Source organism: Diadema antillarum, unplaced genomic scaffold (assembly GCF_040938485.1).
Source record: "Diadema antillarum isolate AM-2024a unplaced genomic scaffold, OU_Dant_1.0 scf00000033, whole genome shotgun sequence".
Lineage (NCBI taxonomy): Eukaryota > Metazoa > Echinodermata > Echinoidea > Diadematoida > Diadematidae > Diadema > Diadema antillarum.
This window is the reverse complement of record NW_027270922.1, coordinates 1,425,784-1,448,653: the sequence shown is the minus strand read 5'-3', so window position 1 is coordinate 1,448,653 and position 22,870 is coordinate 1,425,784. Positions and strand designations below refer to the sequence as shown.

The following is a 22,870-nucleotide window of genomic DNA, read 5'->3' as shown; positions in this document are numbered from 1 at the left end:
CAAACAAACAAAAAAAAAAACAAACAAACAAACAGAGGAAGAAAGAAATATGTGGGATGGCCTTGGAAGCACGCGTTGAGTTGGCTCAGTCGGTAGCGTGTCTGCCTCACGATCACGCGGCCCGGGTTCGAACCCGAGTCTAACTGAGCAATGTTGTGTGTAAGCATACCGTCCCCTCTAACAACAGGCAAAACACTCTGTCCCTCGGATAGGACATAAAATGCAGGTCCCGTGTATGAGAGAGTCACAACTCATGTACGTAAAAGATCCCGCTTCATTCATCCATCGCAAAGAGCACGGTGTTTAACCCGGTGAAGTGGTCCCACCTCACATCTAACTGGACCCCATGGAAGACCAGCTGAACGTAACTGAATATGGGCTATCCAGACATCTTCTTAGATGGAAATGAACAAACAAACACAACAAAACGCGTCTACGGACATTAAATTTCGATCCCTCATTCTCTTTTACATCCCGGTATATCATTTCGATGTTACCTCCTTCTCCTATAAATATTTTGGTGTGATGTCGACCTTGGTGACATGCACATAATATTTCATAGTGGGTCACATTGGTGTGTGTTTGCCATTCAATTAAAACAATAAGAGAGTAATAAGTCAGGGATACATTAGTCCCACATATCTGAATTGGGAGAACATACTATGGTATTTTTTTAACCTCCCTACTGCCGTTATACATTTTCTATTAATTATGTAGGGCTACATTATGGTGTCTCAATATCATTAAGCTATTTGATAGAAGTTGCGGCAGTCTTGGTCTTATAGTTGTCTCTTTTACAAATAAAAGTGAACCTGCGAAGTAGGTTAGTAAAGACGGGAATGTTAGTGGGAACGTGGACGAACCATGTGAAGGTGTGAATGTGGTATATTCCTTATTCCGAAGGTTTCTTAATTCGTAAATGATAGCTAAGGTTCGTTATTCCAAAGTTTCGTTATTCCGAAAATGAAATTAAAGTTTGTCATTTGGGAGGTTCGTTCATCCGAAAATTAAATGAGGTGCGAATTTCCGGGAAATGAAATAAACTACTGCAATTCAAGTGCCACTTTGCAAGGTTACATTGTAAGTATCAGGCGACTTTTGTCATCCTGATCCTAGACCATCTGTTCATCTTCATGGTCACGATGGATAAGATGGGCGTTTAGTGCACGACTGTTCTTCTTTGCTGCTGTGTAACCCCGTTTGGGACCGTCTATCTTTGGAAGCCATCGAATCTGACTTGGACGCTATTTCACATAAGAATTGGAAAGAGTGGTACAGGGAAAATTCCAGAGACACCATGGAGAATCACCACTGATCTCAACATCAGAGCATCACAACGCAGGAAAGAGAGGTGGACAGAGGAAAGAGCTGAGAAATATCAGCTTTGTTCGTTGATCTCTTAGAGGAGGTAGGACTTACTCGTGACAGACAGCAGTTAACCTGACGAATCAGCGGTCAATTTCAACGCCAGTCAAATTACTGCAATAGAAATGGAAACGATCCCGAAAATCAACGACGAAATGGAAAGAAAGATAATTAAAGCAACGTAGAAGAAAAACTGATGCTGCTAGAACTCCACCAAAGAAAACAGAACCTTTTCATCTACGGGATGCTCGACGGCAAAGACGAAGACATCTACAAGGTCGTCGCGATGGTGATTTGCCATTTTCTCAATGTAAGTTCGGAGGAAGCACGAAATATCCCGATTATCAATGCTCATCGACTGCCCGCAGGACCCCGTCCAATCATTGTCCGATTCTCGCACATGGCCGACCGAGACGCCCTCCTATCAGGCTTACGAGCAACCGAAACGCCGATCAGGAGCACCTGCCGCGGGACCAACTTCGAGTCAACAGCCCGCCTCAAGTGTCGCGTCAACCCACCCAACCCAACCTGCGCCATCAACTCAGCCAGCCTCACCATCTGGTCTTTCAACTACCGTTTCTCGTCCAACACCAGCGACTTACGCTGCCAGAGCCAATCCACAGCCCGCGACTCCTCTCCCCTCGCTCGACTTTTCGCGGATCAAAATCCGGACCGACCGACCGTCCACAATGAGTACAGGGGCAGGGTAGCGTCCATTGCTTTCAACCTACGCAGAAAGAAAAACTGTAAATGTCTGAATCATAGCTGTCTACAGACCACCACCGTCTGGTGGTTTCACCATTAATGCATTCTTGACCGAGATTGATAAGTTCTCTGGACAGCTTTCCTCACTGAATAGACATGACCATCCTCGTGACTTCAATATGCACATTGACCAACCCACCTTATCATCAAACCGACAGATTCTGAGTGCCATGGAATCCGCAGGTTTTCAACAGCAACTATCCTATCTCTATGCAAGTCATCCCTCCCTCCTATTCCCCTTCCGATGTATATTATAATATTATGTTATGCTACGGGGGCTGCACGCAAATCAAGCCACGCTTATGCTGTAGCCCCTCTGTATTATTCATTGTTTTATGTTTTGTTGTACTCTTGCTGTACATTGTGCAAAGGCAATGAAGAAGAAAATGCAACTTATATTTATGTTTGTATATGAATGTGTATGTACAATGATGATACAGAAACCAATAAGTCAAATCAAATCAAATCAAATCAAATCAAAATCAAATCAAAATCTCATCGTATCCCGACAGTCTAGAAAACAACAGTGTATGTATGATGCTTTGTAATGTAGTCTTAAGGTGCATTTCTGTTTACAAATTAATCAGTGTCTTTAGTTTACTTTTGTTCAAGATTAATCCGGCTGTATTAGTCTTGTATTGATAAAGTCATAAACTTCTCTCTCATCCTCCTTGTGTAGAAGTGTGAAAGTTGAGAATAATCAACTGTCATTCACTTCTTGAAGCGATAATTCGTTCATCTATATCTACACAGGGCCGGTGAAAATGCAATACGACTAGACTAAATAAGATGATATTTTCGTCTCGTTCCATTAGCTCAAACTGAGGACAGCGAAGTATGGGAGTGCGAACGGTTGCTGTTGTAGGAAGCGGGGTTAGCGGCCTGGTGTCTGTCAAGCACTGCTTGGAAGAGGGCATGGAGCCCGTCTGCTTCGAAAGAGAACCATGTCTGGGTAAGTCAAGTTTTTATGTGTGTGTTTGTGTGTTTGTGTGTCATTGTGTGTGTTTATGGTTGTGTATGCGTGTATAAATGTATGTATATGTATGTATGTGTGTAAATCTATGTGTATAAATGTACAAATTTATAAGTGTGTAAGTTTGTGGGGGTGCTGTGGCACAGTGGATAAGGATCCGAGTTCGATTCCCGCAAAGTGCTTTGGACAAGCTGCTTTTACCAGTTTACGCACAATGTCCCTCTCGCCCAGGTGTATGAATGGGTACTTATGTATAAACTATGTACATGTAGGTGTAACTGTGTTTATGATGGTGTCTTTCTGAGTCATTTCAATTTCCAGTTTCAATTTCTTTTCAGTTAGAATGCATGACATGTATAACAGAAAAAGATATATACACGGTATCAAGCTTGGATGTAGGGCCTACAATAAAATATCGTATAATGTAGAAGGTAGCAGTCAATACATTGACGTTCAATATTGAATATAGCGATCAATGTGTATAATATTGTGTATGTGTATGATTGTTTGTGTGCCAATTTCAATTATGGTTTCTTTTTCAATTCCTTTCCTTATTTCTCAATTAGAAATAGATGAAATGAAGCCAAATCAAATTATTCATGATATCCAGCATGAATGTACAATAAATATTATTTATATTAGCATACAACATGACGGTCAGTAGGACCTATATCAAAGATTAAGTCTTAGTAAAATTTTTAGATAAATACGACGGAAACTATCTTAAAGCAAGTTTGTTCAGCGTAAAGGTCCCAGTAGGAATTTACCGTAAAAGGGCAAGATAAGGAGCACAGATACAACTTACGACCGAAATAAGGGGAAAAGGCAATAATACTTATAGAATCTCCTCAAATATAATATAGGAGAACAAATGGAAACCACATACTGTAGACACATTAACAGTTTTTGTGATAGCAATAATTTGACAGTTTTGTTAGAGTGCAACAGTACTGAGACATTCATAAAACTATAATTAGGGTCCCCTCAGTATTGTGATGCCCAACAAAACTTGCTAGCTGTCTATTCCTGCTGCTCACAACTCGCCCACAGCTCTATGAACGACGTAGTGTCATGGACGACACGAAACAGATACAGACTGTCGAGTTCGATTAAAATTATTGCTGTTTTATACTCAGTACAGTGCAGTAAGGCCTTGGGAAAATAAACAGAAGGACAGAGAACCACCCGTTATTCAGGAAAGCAGACTAGGAGATAAGTTATTCGTCATAGTTTGTAAAAGTGCTAAATTCATCTTGAAATAACTCCATGAATGGCTCTTCTAAAGTCCTTGCGCTACTTCATTTTCTTTCAATTCGATTCAATTCATCTCAATTCAATTCAATTCAATTCAATTCAATTCAATTCAATTCACTTCAATTCAATGTTTTTTAATTTCATTTTTCGACAAGAACATATAGAAATCACTTTTTTTGGTAACAGAAAATAAGGTGCGTAAAACTATGTAGGATGGAAAGAATATACAATGATTGTATAGCACCTTACGATTATGCATTAACATAAAACTCAAGTGATTGGAAGTAAGTAAACAATATGCCAAATTCTAGAAATGGAGGGACCCACTAAAAAGACAAACTTGTAGGATGTGACAAAAACTTTCTTGTTTAATCGACCATTAAAGCATTTTCTATAGGGAGCATTCAAAGTATCTGAGACCATAGCGTTACGTAATTTGGCCCCAGTGAAGTGGTCTATGCACTCTTTCATATTATGTGCATAAAAATTATCTTTAGATTTCATCGTGGTACAAACGATATTATAATGAGTCCATAAACATGCTCTAGATAATTAATGAAGTATGTGTACTTGATGTATAAAGTACAAGCGCCAGTCATGCCAGTATACAATAAAGTGTTTTCATGTGGTAGATGCGTGATGTGGCGAGCTTTATGTCATGTGAATGACTCAGGTTTGTTTCTTTAAAATACAGACATGTAAAGAGCATAGTCGCAAAACGAGTTTACTTCCATTGTAGCCGTCTTGAGATATTTACGATTAAATCTGCAAAAAAAAAGAAGAAAACGCTTTACAACTAGTGAGGTATCATCGGAAATGTTTATTTTGCACTATCTGGAGAATGCCTTATACATTGAAATGTTTATTTTGCACTATCTGGAGAATGCCTTATACATTAAAATGTTTATTTCGCACTATCTGGAGAATGCCTTATACATTAAAATGTTTATTTCGCACTATCTGGAGAATGCCTTATAATACATTAAAATGTTTATTTCACACTATCTGGAGAATGCCTTATACATTAAAATGTTTATTTCGCACTATCTGGATAATGCCTTATACATTAAAATGTTTATTTCGCACTATCTGAAGAATGCCTTATACATTAAAATGTTTATTTCGCACTATCTGAAGAATGCCTTATACATTAAAATGTTTATTTCGCACTATCTGGAGAATGCCTTATACATTAAAATGTTTATTTCACACTATCTGGAGAATGCCTTATACATTAAAATGTTCATTTCGCACTATCCGGAGAATGCCTTATATATTAACATGTTTATTGGCACTATCTGGAGAATGCCTTATACATTAAAATGTTTATTTCGCACTCTCTGGAGAATGCCTTATGTTTATTTCGCCTTATCTGGAGAATGCCTTATACATTAAAATGCTTATTTCGCTCTATCTGGAGAATGCCTTATAATACATTAAAATGTTTATTTTGCACTATCTGGAGAATGCCTTATACATTAAAATGTTTATTCCGCACTATCTGGAGAATGCCTTATACATTAAAATGCTTATTTCGCACTATCTGGAGAATGCCTTATACATTAAAATGTTTATTTCACACTATCTGGAGAATGCCTTATACATTAAAATGTTCATTTCGCACTATCCGGAGAATGCCTTATATATTAAAATGTTTATTGGCACTATCTGGAGAATGCCTTATACATTAAAATGTTTATTTCGCACTATCTGGAGAATGCCTTATGTTTATTTCGCCTTATCTGGAGAATGCCTTATACATTAAAATGCTTATTTCGCTCTATCTGGAGAATGCCTTATAATACATTAAAATGTTTATTTTGCACTATCTGGAGAATGCCTTATACATTAAAATGTTTATTCCGCACTATCTGGAGAATGCCTTATACATTAAAATGCTTATTTCGCACTATCTTGAGAATGCCTTATACATTAAAATGTTTATTTCACACTATCTGGAGAATGCCCTATACATTAAAATGTTTATTTCACACTATCTGGAGAATGCCTTATATATCAAATGCCTTATATATTAAAATGTTTATTTCGCTCTATCTGGAGAATGCCTTATACATTAAAATGCTTATTTCGCTCTATCTGGAGAATGCCTTATCCATTAAAATGCTTATTTCGCTCTATCTGGAGAATGCCTTATACACTAAAATGTTTCAAAGTTACACTTAACCCGTTTTTCGATTAAACGATTAAAATCATATTCTAAAACCCCATCTCACTAGGCGGCGATTCCGCTGCGATCATCAAAAATCGACAAAGCGCGGCGGATCGTGGCTTGATCGCTTTAAATCTTCTCCATCGTATCTTGCGCGGTTCAGAAGCGCGGAGGGTCGCCATCATCGCCATGGTCGGCGACCTCACTACGGAAGTTTCGAACATGTCCACAACTTTCGTAGCGAGGTCGCCGTGGTTTTAGGGCGTATCACAATCGCCTCACGAGCGCATCAAAAGCGCCACATTCGAAACTCTGACGGGGTAGCAACGCGTTAGGCCTAACTCAAGCGCAGCGAAAGCGGCCCCCATCGCCCATGAAAATTACCACTTTTACAGTATTACGTAACAGGAACCAACCATGAACGAAAGAAAGTGATGCACAGACCAGGAAGGTGGACATGGAGAAAAGCGTATAAAATTCATTTTCCACGTACACTCAGTACGAATCTACTCTGTTTATTAAATTGTTTGTTTGTCATATACCATTGCAAGTCAGTGAAAGTAAATTAAGTTGTAATCTTTTCAAATATATCTTCATAAAATTGTCTCATTGTAGGATACGATTTGTAGTTTGCTCGTAAGCCGGTTCTTTAATAGCATATCCACATTTTACCCTTTTAATTGAATGGATGACTTAACTACTAGTGCAATTTCACATCAGGTTCTAACTGGTCTGTTCTAAAATGCAAGGATGAAAGGGTAAAACCATAATCTGCATACCCATCATGGTTTGACACTGACATCTGCCTGAAGAAATTCAATCATGAAACCCATTTTATACCCTGATCGCTTGAGATCGTAGCATGAGCCCGGCGTAAACGTATCACTGTCGCTCCAATTGTATCACTGTTGTAACGAGGTCTTGATAAGCGTACGAATATCGCAATACGATCGCTTTGATCGCAGAAGCAGCGCGTCTCGTCGGCTTGGAAAAGCGGCAAAAACGGAGCAGCGTCGTAGCATTGTCATGGCACTATCGCCTATCGTACAGCGCAGGATGGAGACGGTCGGCGATCACGCCACGATTTGTTAAATCGTCACAGATCGCCATGGTCGCAATGGTCGCCTTTCTAGTGAGATGGGGGCCTTAACGACGAATGACTGTTTCGATATAGGTGGCATCTGGGTGTACGATGACAAGAGGCCGAAATCATACACCCGTGGCGCCCTCTACGACTGCCTTGTGCTGAACTCTAGCAAACAGATGACGAACTTTAGTGATTTCCCGTACCAGAAGTCAGGCTCTCCGTACATCCAGGGCAAAGAATTCATCAAATACCTAAAGGTAAATTATTGTAGCAAGGCGAATAAATAGTATGTGTGAACTTTTGTCTTCCGTCTCATTATATTACCCAGAAACAACATCCTTCAACAAAATGTTTGAATACTAGTCTTTTGAAACCGAGATTAAATTAAAAGGAGGGAAACATCTAATATTGCTCGCTGAAAAAGAAAAAAGGTAGGAAAGTTGGTAAAAAAAATATGACAGACGGGTCACATATCGAAAAAGAGACAAAATTCAGTTTCATCCAGCGTGTGGACAGACATTGTTTTTAGTCAAACGAGACGAATTTTAATTAATGTTTATAAATTCACACATTTTAACATAGTGTGCATCCGCTTTTCTAATCTGTAATTCCACATTTATTACAGCAGCAACATTTAATTAACATATCAGCTGTTTTAAATGGATATGTTAAAATAAACTTTGTGATATCCACTGTACAAATCAATGAAATAATGTTCAATGAAATCAGATGAGTATTTGATGATTTAATCCTTAACACTTACGTAATATTAATGATTTGTAACAACTAATTCAGAATATGGTTCAGGAATCACAAGGCACATTAGATATACATTTTCAGTAAAGCTTGTATGAGATATAGGCCTAATATCACTTATTATTATTGTTATCATTTTGGAGGTGTTTTTTTTTCTTTTGCTTCTCTGTCAGTCCTATGCAGCACACTTTGACCTTGAACGTCACATCCGGTACAGCACTGAAGTGCTGCGCGTGGAGAGGGCCCCCGACTTCGATCTCACCGGCCGCTGGGTGGTGCGCTCGCGCGGGAGCGACGGCGAAGAAAGGCGCGAAGTCTACGATGCCGTGATGATGTGCACGGGCCTGTACAGCGAGCGGAACGTGGTGGAGTACCCTGGCCAAGCAGAGTTTGAGGGCAAGGTGCTGCATAGTAATGAGTACCGGAGGGCCGACGGGCTGGCCAATGGCATGAACGTTCTGGTCGTGGGTGAGCTTATCCTAACTCGAAAAACATATAGGCTGGGATAATACATAGAATGTAAACATAATGATACAAAAGAGTATACTCGAATATGATATGTTTTACCGATTACAGGTTATTGTCCAGCGGCAACTTGAAGTATAAAGTCTGCGTGGTGCATAGGACGAGACAACAAGACAAACAGATAGATAGATAGATAGATAGATAGATAGATAGATAGATCGATCGATAGATAGATGTAGAGATTGAGAGAAAAAAAAAGGTTGAGACTCTCACAGACACGCACGTGCCACTCATTACCATTTGTTTGTTTGGATCTCACAATAATTAGAACCCGAACATGAGTCATCGAGCAATTTATTCTACAAGAATTCAGACAAAGTTCCCTCTGACCCCCCCCCCCCCGTCTCTCGGCTTATTTACCCAACACTTGGTTAAAGTATGATAAAGAAGAAATGAACATGAAATTGCTTTATAGCAGGAAGCTTTACAATTGCATTATTGGTGGGTTATTAAGTAAATAAGTTAGGATTGGTGTACAATGTAATGTGAATATACGCATGAATATTTGATACAATCTTTCTTTCATGTTCCTTGCTTGAAATAAGGTCAGATAAGTAATACAGAATATTATTTCCTTCCAGCAATGGCTATCATTCTTCACAGTATTATTTGATGCTAATATTACATCTTATTGTTATAATGTTATATCAATCTGGTCATTGGTATCTTTATTCTGTAAATCACTGCGATTACCACTATAATTCATGACTGTCGTCATCGTCGTCGGTGTCGTCGACATCATTGTTTTCATGTTGTTTTCCGCTCATTCCTGGCTAATAAACCTACAGGTGGGGCACATTCCGCCGGGGACGTAGCCGTAGACACGAGCCGAGTTTCCAAAAAGGTAGGTTCGCCAGCTGACCATAGCAAAACAACAACAACAAACAAACAAACAAACATAAACAAAAACTGCGCAATATGAATGTGTTGTGTTGGTAATAATGTGTGTTATGGTGTGTGTGTGTGTAAATGAATGCGCGTTTATACATTTGCACACATGCAGCCATGATTGCGTGTACACACATCCATGATTGCTTACACGAACGTGTGTGTATGTATGTGTGTTTGGTTGTTTGGTTGTTTGTTTGTGTGTGTGTGTGTGTGTGTGCGTGTGTGTGTGTGTGTGTGTTTGTTTGTTTTCCTCCAATGAGACCGAAAGCGAGCCACAAGCATAGCATTTCCTGGTATAATATCCGGATATCCAATGATAACAGGCGCCTATCATCAAGCGAAAAGCAACCATCATAGGGAACTTGTTTGTGTCATTTGTTTTCTTCTCTCTCTCTCTCTCTCTCTTTCTTTCTCTCTCCCTCTTACACAGGTATAAATACTCACGACTATAACAACAGAAGAGAGCGATGTATGTACAATATCAAATATTTACAATAGTGAAATGTCTTCTGTCAAGCAGGTTGTTTTACAACATTATGAAATAATATCACATACACTTTGATAATCCATTCATTATGCTCTTTGATGGCTATAGTTGCCATTTGAGCGAATAATTCAGGGAATTCCAACTGTCACAAAAGCATTTTAAATTTAGATTTCTTAAGCTTGCACAAGACAGTCATCACTCTCCCTTTAAGAACCACAGAATGTAAAAAGTCCGTAATTCATAATGAACTGAGCAATAGTGAAGCTTTTTAGATTTAGCTTCTTTTTTTTCTAACAAACTAAACTGCAAATTCACAAATAATGTACACCGCACACAATAAGCCAGCTCGCAGGTAGCTCATGTGCACATGGGTGCAAATGACCTTTCCTTTTTTGTCCCTTCCCAGTTGGTTATGTACTTCACTCGTTCACGGTGCGACATAGTGCACAGACCTGCCCGACGTAACAATGATTTATGGAATTCATCAATCATGTTTAAACAAAAGACGAACTTACGTCGACCGGTTGACCATAATGGTCCATCAATTAACATTTGGGAAAGCATCAAGTTTATTACTTGGCATTGAATGTATTAACAATCTTTTTCATATTGATATTGCCGAATACTACTTTTGCGATCAGGTGGATGTGCTGGTAAGCACCATTCATAACAATTACTTCAATAATAATTGCGTCACAGATGGTCCTGTAAGTGAATTTAAAAACCAGCATACCCTGTTGGTACAAAATAAAATGACCTTTTTCTGCTCATGCGAAAGGTGGAACTCATAACTAAAACATTGTCAACCAAGGTCATATTTTAAGAACTAGCAGAACTCGTCACCAGACTGGAGCAAGGACATTAACAATGGGTACTTGGTACTCGCTTTTTATAACCTGATTTATGTCCGCAGACCTACCTGAGCATGCGCAAGGGCACGTGGGTACTGCAGCGAATGGCGCCAGGGGGAATTCCGCGGGACATGTACGGGAACAGACGCGTCAACTTTCTCAAACCCGAATGGCTTCGACGAAAGACCCTGGTGGATGACATTTATTCACGCGTGAATATGGACAACCTAGGCCTGAAGTGCACCAAGAAGTTGTTTTGTTCCGAGGTGAGATGAGAATTTCGGCTTTTCTACCCTCAAATATTCAGATTTATAAAATCCGGGAGTTCACCATCGTCTATAGATTACGAGAGTAACGCATGGCGTAGACACGCCAACCAATCACGAAACACAGGTTGACACACCCATGTGCAAGATATACTCGTTTTACTCTGGTTTAGTCGAGGGACTAACTATCAAGCATGGATGTCAGCTCCGTTTTATGATTTCGGGCATGTAGTAGTTGTCTCCACACTTTTTTTTTCTCAAAAAAGTATGAGCTGCAGGCACACAGTCACAAAGATGAATATTGATTATGTGTTTTAGTGACGTAAATACTGGCACTTCTACTTCCAGTCATTTTTATGTTGTCAGTTGTATTCTATTTCGCGTTAGGATATCCCTTTCATCTCCCCGAGGACCTGTCACTATAGCACTGGGACGTTTTTCGATATATATTTATGTTTATAAAGTATGTAATTTCAAAGGAAACAATTGCTGGCAAGAAAACTAAAACATGGCTGACATGGTGACGGTGCTATGATGATGGAAATTTTAATTTTACGAATATTTCGGCAATATATTGTGCGGAGTGTAAATTGAAATGTGTACCTATGTTCTAAATTGCAATAAGGCAATTGGATGCAGATTATGGAAAAATAATTTTGTTTACAAGGGCGGTGTTTCATAGAGATGTTCGTGAAGTTACGAACAACTTACGAGCGACTGGTGATCAGTTCTTGTGCTGAATTATGGAAATTCTGATAAGTATAGCACATCAGAACTGATCACCAGTCGCTCGTAAATTGTTCGTAACTTTACGAGCAGTTTTATGAAACAGGGCCCAGGTCTTGTTGCTCCAGCAAAAGTATCACTGGTGGTGTCAATGACTCTGGGAGGGAAAATTACACTAAATATATGGTTCTCAATAGTCGGAGAACATAAAAGGATGAAAAATGCGGGTGAAGCCGGCCTTGGTCATATATTCCAGGTACAGTTTCTAACTTTGAATTCTTTCTTCTTTTTTTTTTTGGGGGGGGGGGGGGTGTTTTCCTTGTAATAAAGCTTGGCAAATTACATGTCAGTTCAAAGCCTAGCATCTAAAAAATTCATATCTGAAAAAAAAGGAAGAAAAGAAAGAAATAATTTCCCAACATTATATGGTTCATTGTGATGACACATCACATGTGATATATAAACTTTCACAAAAGAAAAATGAAATAAAAAAAACCAACCTTTTACTTTTTGGAAATCCATAAGTTTTAAATTGCTTATGTTATTTAACAGATGTATTGTACTGATTTTTCTGCGTCCCCCTTTTTCAGATTTACGTTTCTGGGTAAATCTTCCTTTAATTATCGTTCGGGGGGGGGGGTGTTTCATCAACGTTTGTCAGCGCTGACAACTTGAATCACCGTAGTAACAGTCAGTGACCAGAACATCTCAGCCAATCAAAACCAAGGATTTTTGCTGAAATTGTCAGCGCTGACAAACGTTGATGAAACACCCCCCAGATTTGCCTAAGCCAACCTTGAAAAAAAAAATGTGTCTCTGCAAATGAACTTTTGAAGAACGCCAATCAAATTACATTCCTCAAAAACGGACGACTCTCAATACTCCCTAAAACAGTTAATGGCAAGAAATGTTTTGCATGCATGCATGCAAAACTTCTACATGAACTGTTTTAGGGCGTATCATATTTAATAGAGAGTCGTCCGACTTTTTGGGAATAGATTTTCCTATGTGGTGTAATAAAGTTAGTTATATTAAATCTAATATTTCTCTAGATACATAAAAAACACAACTACTTTACTTTATAAACTACAGGTCTGAATGTATAGACTCGAAATTCTAAAGAGTATCAATCCGTACACTCATCAATACACAGACAAATATCAGACCGATTTTCTTTTCCAAAATAAATGTCATTTTTGCATGCCCTTACTTTACTCTTTGAATATGTTCCATTGGACAAAACTGTGCTTGAAATGTCTGTCCTCTTTATAAGTGAAAATTGACCAAAGAAAAAATGGGATTCTAATTTAATTTGTCTGTGAAAATTAGATTATATGGTTTTCTTTTCATTTCTTATGTTTGAATTTTTAATCTGAGTGAATCCCTCTGAAAACCATGCAGCCTTTTGCTGACGAAGGTGTTCCATCCCACCAGTGGAGAACAGAAATTGAATTGAATTGAATTGAAATGAATTTAATTGGATATATTCATTTTCTGTGAGCGTGAGAGTCCCATTATTCTATGCACATGCTATACTGCTTCAGGTGATGGTCAATGACGACATTGGTTCCAGGGCGATTTGCGGGGCGGTGGTCTGCAAACCTGGAATAGATCACTTCACCAAACGGGGTGTGGTGTTCACGGACGGGACCGTGGTCGATGATCTCGGTCTCGTCGTATACGCCACCGGCTACCATCTCAGAGCGCCGACTGTGGACAACGACATCATTTGCGGTTAGTCGTTAAGAATTCTTTTGCTCAGGAAGTTATCTTCTCTCCTTCTCACACACTCACACACACACACACACACACACACACACACACACACACATATATATATGTATATATATATATATATATATATATAGATACACCACATTCTTTTTTTTCCTCTTTTTACCTGTATCTGGCCATCCTTGTGGTCGCCTCTTATCCTCATCGTCAGATGCATTGTCCTTGGTCATAAAGATGACGATTCTTTCCTTCTGGTAACATCCCCTATACCAACAGCACCTCCTCTTCTGATACAACCTCCCTCGAAATCATCAGTAGATATACGACACTTTCATTTTCCTTCTTTTAACGTTGTCCCCCTCCCACCCCCCCCCCCCCCTCATCTCGCATTTATCCCGTCACGTCATCGTCATGTTCCCATTTGAATTGAATAGTAACTGAAACTGCACTGGTCTTACACTCGAGACACAGTGAACAGTTCCAGCACGTTTATTTTCATATTTCACTTGACATCCAGATACAGCACAAAAAGAATACAAACAAGCAAGATACAAAATGTGATATCAATCGGGTCATGAGTAGAAAGTGTGTCAGCATACATATGCACATAAGACAATTCTCTATAACGTGTGAAATATGATGGAACCGCAAAAGCAAAGCTTGTAAACGCAGGTTCCAGGAAAAAATACCAATGTAAATTTGCTATGCAATCAATGGAGATAGGACACAAAGTGATAATGACGAAACTATATGAAAGCTAAAATATCAAGGTACAAAGGGATTTCCCCATCTTCCTCGCAGACGGCACCAAGGACCTGGAGCTCTACCTGTACGTCTTCCCGCCGCGCCTGAAGCACAAGACCTTCGCCGCGATTGGCTTCGCTGAGACCATGGGGGCGCACGGGCCGGTCTTCGAGATGCAGGCCAGGTACGCCACGCGCGTCTTCAAGGGCCTTGCGGAACTTCCCCCGCTGGACGTGATGTTGAAAGACATTCAGAGGCGAAAGAACATCATGCTCAATCGCTACGGAAAGTACAAGAATTTCGTAAGTTTACTCACATTTCTTGAAAGTGATGCAATATCTCTTGCCATTATTATGTCTTTGCGAAACCGTCAGCTAATCTAGACGGAGTCGAAGCAAGTTCCTCAACGTTATAACGAAGGTGCAGATTAATAATACATTCTGCTTATATAGCGCCAGTTACACTGAAGTCTCTATGCGCTTTACAACAATTCCTATAACAATACAATTCTCCGACAGCAAGGAATTGGTGACGGTTTGAAGGAGAGTTGCACTTTTCTGAGATGTGCTGCAGATCATTCAGCCCCTTGAGTCAAGAGTGTAAGGCTCAGAACGCAAGACGAATGCGGGATGAATGAATGAATGAATGAATGAATGAATGGACATAAGAATGAATATACAATTATATAGACAATACCAAAAGTATGATAACCTTGATTGCAGGGCAGTGGTGGTAGGGAGCTTTAGATTTGCGACGCGGACAAAAGACGACGACTGCGTTGGCCGCTCTCCTCTTTCAATGCGTCGTGTTGCAAAGTAGCTTTAGATGATGCGAAGACGCAAGAAATGAGAGGAGATTAAGGAGACAGGAGCTACTGGCACAAACTGGCACAAATTGCGTATTTTCTGAGGTGAAATCCCATCTTCTGGATATTTGTGTATTGTATGACTGAATGGTGAACCTTCTGGAATGAAGTAGTACCAGCTGGGAGGATGTAAGTTCAAGGAAAGGAAAGACTTGCTCAGTTTTCTTATTTCTCATTTGGATTCAGTTTCACTGTCTTTTTGCCTCAGTCCCGTGCTCACTAAGTTGTGTTAGCAGCTGCCATCCAGTATGTCATAGAACACTGGACTCTGATCTTTGTACAGCACACTACGTACGTGTCTACCTATTCAGTCTCCCCACGCAGTGTTGTGTGAATGCACTCTTCCCTGATCACTTCTTTTGTTAAGGTGTTAGAGCACCAGGCATCCCGAGACTCCCCAAGTATTTCTGAAAGGGGTGATTACTTCAGGGGCTATTCAACAACTTGCATTGTTTACAGTGTGGTGAATTGCCTTGCTCATCAATCGGTATGCCAGGGACCAGGGGTCAAAAGAAATCGTGTTCATCTGTTTCTCCCCCTGGTGTCGATGCTTCTGAATTCTGTGAACAGATAAGTGAAGAGGTCAGAGAATTCTTCAGCAGTGAGCAGTTCAAGGAGCTGTTCAAAGTTTCCCTTGTGGAAGCAGTCCGCAACGAAATGCAAAAGCTTCAAACACAGCTTGAAATCGCGGAAGGCAAGGTGATCGAATTGGAGGCTGAAGTGAAATCAAAGGCGAGTGTCATCACGTCACTGCAAAAACAACACGAGCTTGACTCAGCCGATATAGCCAAGCTCAAACGAGACATGAATGATGCTGAACAATACTCGCGTCGTAACTGCGTGCGGCTATATGGCATCCCGGAAAACCCAAAGGAGGATACAGACCAGGTGATGCTTGATCTAGCCTCGGAGAAGCTGAACATCAAGCTGCAGCGACATGAGATTGACAGGTCTCACCGTGTGGGTGCCCCGCGTACCACCAGTTCAAGACCAGGGGCAAGGAAACAACCACCTCCACGCGCCATCATAGTCAAGTTCACCACTTACCGCACCAGAGACACGGTCATCAAAAGCCGGAGAAGACTGAAAGGTACTCATGTAGGGATTGAGGAAGATCTCACAGCAGAAAATCGCCTCCTGTTGACTAAAGCAAAAGAAGAAGTGGAAAGAAACGACAAACTGTGTGCAGCATGGTCCAGTGATGGCAGAGTCATCGTGCTGGTCAAAGCAACCAATGGATCCACTGTGAGAAAGAGAATATGGTCAGTCAGTGAATTGAAAAAGCTTTAAACAAAATATGTTATTTTCGTAAACTGACATCTACTATACACATATGATATGTTAACCTAATCAAATTTCCTTGATACTTAATGCATCCTCATTCACTCTTTAGGAGCAGACTCTCTTTTTGCTCTCACCCTCTCTTATGTACATGTATGTTCTTAGTTCTTGAAGTTATTTTAATTGTGTGTAGTGAGTCTTGTTTTGTTGCTCAATGTATTTTTCTGATATAGTCAACCAATGCCAGTTTTCTCACGTGAACCCTGAACTTAAAAAACTACATGAATATATTTCTCCTGCTAGCGATAACGAATATGTCTCTGATCAGTATTACTATTCAACCAAAGATTTTAACAGCGTTTTACATTCTAAGATGATTGCAAAAGAAAATGAATCTCCCCTTTTTTGTATTCATTTTAATTGTAGGAGCATGTCTCGCAACTTTGATAACTTAAACTCATTTTTAACTTCAATTGATATTGCACCAACTATAATAGGAATTTCTGAAACATGGCTGAATGCTAACTCACCTCTTGATATGTACAGGCTTGATAATTATTCTTTCTTTGCAAATAGTCGTAGATTTAAGAGGGGTGGTGGAGTTGGTTTGTATATAAAAAATGATGTCAATTTTGAACGAAGGACTGACTTGGATGTAAACAATAATTATATTGAAAGTATATTTTCTGAAATTGAAATGAATCATCGAAGAATTTTATTTGGAGTTATGTATAGACCACCTAATCAATGTGTTGAAGATTTTATGAAAGTTTTAAGTGAAGTATTACAAATTGTGCAAAATGAGAAAAAAGTGTTTTATTTGATGGGTGATTTTAATATTAACCTCTTAAGAATAGATAGTGAGCAATACGTAAATGAGTTTTTTGATATGTTGTTGGTTCATAATATGTTTCCTCTTATCAAATATCCTACAAGGATTACTCCAGACTCGGTTTCGTTAATTGACAATATATTTACAAATGAGGATAGTGTGAATGTATCTTCATCGGGGCTTTTTTTATGTGATGTAAGCGATCATTTTCCCATATATTGTATTTGTAATAAAATTTCTATTGTTTTTAAAGAAAAATGTTTTCATAAACGTGAAATCAGTGAGATGAGTATAATTAGATTCGCGCAGCATCTGAATAGTTTCCAATGGAATATCACAATTCCTAATGCCAATGATTGTTATAATGAATTCATAAATGTATTTTTAGATTATTATGATGTATATTTTCCTTTAAAACGCATTGATTTAAAGGAAAGCAAAAGTAATAAAAGTGCACCTTGGTTTAATGATGAAATTCGAAAAATTATAAAAAAGAAAAACCGTTTGTATAAGTTATATTTAAAAAATCCAACTGATTATAGAAAAAGGGTGTATAAGAAAATTAGAAACAAAGTTGTTAATAAAATTAAGCAGGCAAAAAAACTGTATTATAAGATTCAATTTCAGGCTGCACATGGTGACAGTAGTAAAACGTGGAAAGTTATTAATAGGGCTTTGGGAAAACATAAAAAGAAATCCTGTGTTGATAAGATTATTGTTGATAATGAATTGATTTCAGATAAGAATATAATTCCTGATGTTTTTAATGAGTATTTTGTTAATGTTGGTTATGATTTGAAACGTAAGTTCGATGATGATAAGAAGTCACCTAATGTAAAATATATTATCAAAAATGAGAAATCTGCATTTTTTAAACCAATATCTCCTGATGAAATTGTTGACATTGTGAAGAATTTTAAGAATGATACAAGCCCAGGTTCAGATGGAATTGCAATTTGTGTTTTGAAAAGAGTTATTGATTATTTATGTGAACCTCTGTGTGCAATATTCAATAAGTGTTTAGATGCTGGTGTCTTCCCAGATAAACTGAAAATAGCACGTGTAATACCTGTTTTTAAAAAAGGTTCTCAAGAGATTTTAAGTAACTACCGCCCGATATCTGTTTTATCTCTTTTTTCAAAGATTTTTGAGAAATGCATTTATGTTCGTTTATTATCCTTTATCAAAGAGTGCAATATATTCACTTCAAACCAATATGGTTTTAGGGAGAGGCACTCCACTTCTCATGCTTTAATCAATTTTATTCAAAATGTGATGTGTGCAATAGAAAATGAGGAAATTTTAATCGGCATATTTTTGGATTTGAGTAAGGCTTTTGATAGTCTTGATCATGATATTTTACTTAGTAAGATGTATTTGTATGGCATAAGAGGAGTTGTTTTAGATTTGTTCCGCAGTTATTTATCCGACAGAGTGCAATATGTTGTTGTGGATGGTTTTCAATCTAAATCTAAAGAATTGAAGTGTGGAGTACCCCAAGGGTCAATCTTGGGACCTCTTTTGTTTCTTTTATATATGAATGACTTATGTAATACGTCTGAGGTTTTTAGATATATATTATTTGCTGATGACACCAGTATTTTTATATCTCATAATGATCCCCAAACATTACAAATCATAGTCAATAATGAGCTAAGTATAATTTCTGAATGGTTATATATGAATAAATTATCAGTAAATACAAGTAAAACACATTTTATGATATTCACCAATAGAAATGTTGATGTCAAGGATATTAGTATATATTTAGCAGGATCTGAAATTAAGCATGAAGTGTCTTTGCAATTTTTAGGAATCACAATTGATAATAAATTGACTTGGAAAGATCACATAAATATTATATGCAACAAAATTTCAAAAAATATTGGGATACTTTTTCGACTTAACTTTTTACCCACTGTTGTTCTTAAAATGATATATAATGCAATTATTGCGCCTTTTTTTGAATATGGTCTTTCTGTTTGGGGAAGTGCTGCAAATATATACATAGACAGACTTTTTAAACTACAAAAACGTGCAATAAGGGTTATAAACCATTCAACTTATTTAGCTCACACTTCACCAATTTTTAATTCCCAAAAGATTTTAAAGTTGTATGACAGATATAAATATATTTTAGGCAATCTTATGTTTCTATGGCATAGAAAGCTTTTACCCGATTCTCTGATGCATTATTTCACCTTAAATTGCAATATTCATTTATATTATACCAGAAACGCTAAGAATTTTCATATCCCAAAAGTAAGAACATCATTATTTCAGAAATCTGTGTTTTATCAAGGTCCGCTTATATGGAACTCAATACCAGATGATATTCGTAAAGTTACCTCTTTTAATGTATTCAAACGTAAACTTAAGGAGAATTTTATACAAAATTATAATTCCTAAGTTTTTGACATGCTTGGCTGGCAATACATGTATTCTATCTAATGATCGTAACTCACTGTATTCGTATTGTCTTTGTAATGTAAATGTAGTGTATTGTATATCATGCTGTATTGCTTTATGTTTTGTCTTGCAACGGTATATCTGTTCATCTCATTTTTTTTTTTTATAGATATGAAAAATTTACCACCAATGCATTTTTTTAAATGGATTTTCTGGGTCGGCCAGATTTTAAGGAAATTTAATTCCTCGTTGGCTGCTTCCCTTCAGCTTTATGTATTCCAAAGTTATGTTTTTTTCTCTGTGTCTGTCATGATTGCTCATCATTGTCTTTCTCTGTTGTTTTTATGCTGAATAAATAAATTCAATTCAATTCAATTCAATTCAATTCAATATAAAAAGTAAAGTGGCGCCCCTTTTGATCAGTGCATCAAGTAGCTCAGAACGCGAAGTGAAAACTCAGACGACGCGAGATCGATTTTTGTCGAGCCCACCGGAGGTGCGGGAAGACTAAGGGATTGCCTGAGGCGTCTGTCCGTCCGTCGTCCGTCCGTCCGTCGTCCGTCCGTAACGCTACAAAAACTTGAATAACTCTCTACCGAGGACTTCAATTTCAATCAAACTTGAAGGAAAGAGTGGTAATACAAAGTTTGACATTTTACCAAACATGAAGGTCACCTCAAGGTCAAAGGTCACAGGCAGGGTCAATGAACTTTAGGACCCATGTCAAGTTTTTACGGCGCGTTTTGATTATGGCTCATAACTTTTGATGTCCGTTTGTGACCAAACTTGGATGGTAGATCTCTCTTGAGGAGTTGAAGGTCACCACAAGGTCAAAGGTCACACACAGGGGTCAACAAACTTTTAGGGCCCAATGTTAAGTTTTCACGGCGCGTTTCGATTATGGCTCATAACTTTTGATCCCTATGTCCGTTTGTGACCAAACTTGGATGGTAGATGTCCCTTGGGAATTTGAAGGTCATCACAAGGTCAAAGGTCACAGACAGTGGTCAACGAACTTTTAGGGCCCAATGTTAAGTTTTTACGACGCGTTTCAATTATGGATCATAACTTTTGATCCCTATAGATGTCCATTGGTGACCAAACTTGGACGGTAGATGCCCCTTGGGGAGTTGAGGTTCATCACAAGGTCAAAGGTCACAGACAGGGATCAACAAACTTTTAGGGCCCAATGTTATGCTTTTATGGCGCGTTTCGATTATGGCTCATAACTTTTGGTCCCTATGTCCGTTTGCGACCAAACTTGGCTGGTAAATGTCCCTTGGGGAATTGAAGGTCACCTCAAGGTCAAAGGTCATAGGCGGGATCAATGAACTTCCGGGAGTCAGAAAAACATTAATTTCTTCTACTTGAATGGGCGAGATACATTTTGGCACTTGCCTTGTTATAAGCAACTGCTTATAATACACATGCGTAGAACAGGATTTTTGTTTTCCTCTGAACGTTTGCACGTTTGCGTCGCTAAAATCTAAAGCTTCCTTATTTCAACCCTTGTAAGTTTCTGTCGGTTTATGTATGAATGTGTGCGCCTGTGTGCATTATACGTGAATGTTGCCAGAATAAGGTACGCGATGGAAACCATTTATCTCACGTGCATTCCACCTGAACAGAGAACCAGAACCTGCGCGGATACGCGAATAACAGATTCATCTTTCTCTCCTCCTAGTTTCCGGCAGTCCCGTACCAAGACATGGTGGCGGAGCGCATCGGTGCCCGGCCCAAATTCTGGCCCATGCTGCTCACCGATCCCGTCATCGCCTTCCGCATGTTCTTCGGCCCCGCGCTGCCTTACACCTACCGTCTCGTTGGTCCCAACACCTGGCCCGGCGCCCGCGACGCCATATTGTCAGCGTGGGACAACACGTGGTTCGCCACGCGCACCAGACCTGTTCCTCAGAGCGAATCTGATTACGGCCTCATCGTCAATGTCGCCAAGACTCTCTTCTTCATCGTGGCCCTGGGGTTCATTGTCACGGTCCTTTGTTGATTCTCCCACCTATAGGATAATGTGTGCGAAACTGATAGACTGCTCCTATAGCTCAGGAAACTCTATGGTGTGGGTATATTAACTACATTCAACCCTGATTCATCTATGCGAACGCCATCATGTATTTGCTTCCTGCCAGGAGCAAAATGCAGTGTAGGACGATGTTTGTTGGAATCTTTGTTAAAGGTACTGTTTACCTTCAGGAGCAATATCATAGTTGATGCATATGTGTAAGCAGAGGTCAGCTGTCCCACAAAACATTCCAAAATATTTCGCAATGAATGCTAAAATGTAAGGAGATACCACCATTTTTTTTCTCAATAAACCATAATGTGATAGACGGTTTAGTCTAGAATCATCACCATTTTGACTATTGTTCACATTTTGTACATTTAACAATACATAACATTGACTATACTGACTAAAATTTTATCATTGGTTGTTTTTATCCTTAACTCACGTTTTGGAACTATTTTGCAGCACCAAAGCTGGGTTTTTGTTTCATCTGCAAATGGTAAATAATGTCTTTAAACAATGATTCCAATGTTGAATGTTGGTGTGTGTACGTATACAAGCAGTGTTTGAACTTATAAAAGATGCATTGAAATGAAAGACATAGATGAGGGATAAATATCATTGATATCCATTCCTACTGAAGCTTTTATACTCCAGTGGGGTATTTTTTTGTCAGTCTTTTTTTTATTTCCCTGAAGTTTGGCACTGCGCTGTTCACATACTGTACAATACTCGCCATGGATACGCCTGCAGGTTACGGAGAACCTGGATAGGTGCCAACTGAATCAGTGAAGGACGTGGTATTAAGGGAACGCAGCTGTATGTGGATGTTGTGGTTTGGGCATGTTGAGTGACCATCCCTCCTCTTT

At 38.8% G+C, this 22,870-nt stretch overlaps 2 protein-coding genes across 2 annotated transcripts; both read left to right on the top strand.

Moving 5' to 3' along the window:
• The first annotated feature begins 2,967 nt into the window (after positions 1-2,967).
• LOC139742759 (dimethylaniline monooxygenase [N-oxide-forming] 4-like) lies at positions 2,968-21,986 on the top strand. The gene is made up of 8 exons (XM_071653283.1): positions 2,968-3,082; positions 7,702-7,871; positions 8,544-8,838; positions 9,684-9,739; positions 11,187-11,390; positions 13,661-13,850; positions 14,652-14,896; positions 21,666-21,986. Exons 1-8 carry the CDS (start codon positions 2,968-2,970, stop codon positions 21,984-21,986), a joined length of 1,596 nt encoding a protein of 531 aa, XP_071509384.1.
• On the top strand, positions 15,893-16,749 carry LOC139742770 (uncharacterized). Its single transcript, XM_071653292.1, has one exon. The coding sequence runs from the start codon at positions 15,949-15,951 to the stop codon at positions 16,747-16,749; it is 801 nt and encodes a 266-aa protein (XP_071509393.1). The 5' UTR covers positions 15,893-15,948.
• Positions 21,987-22,870: the final 884 nt, after the last annotated feature.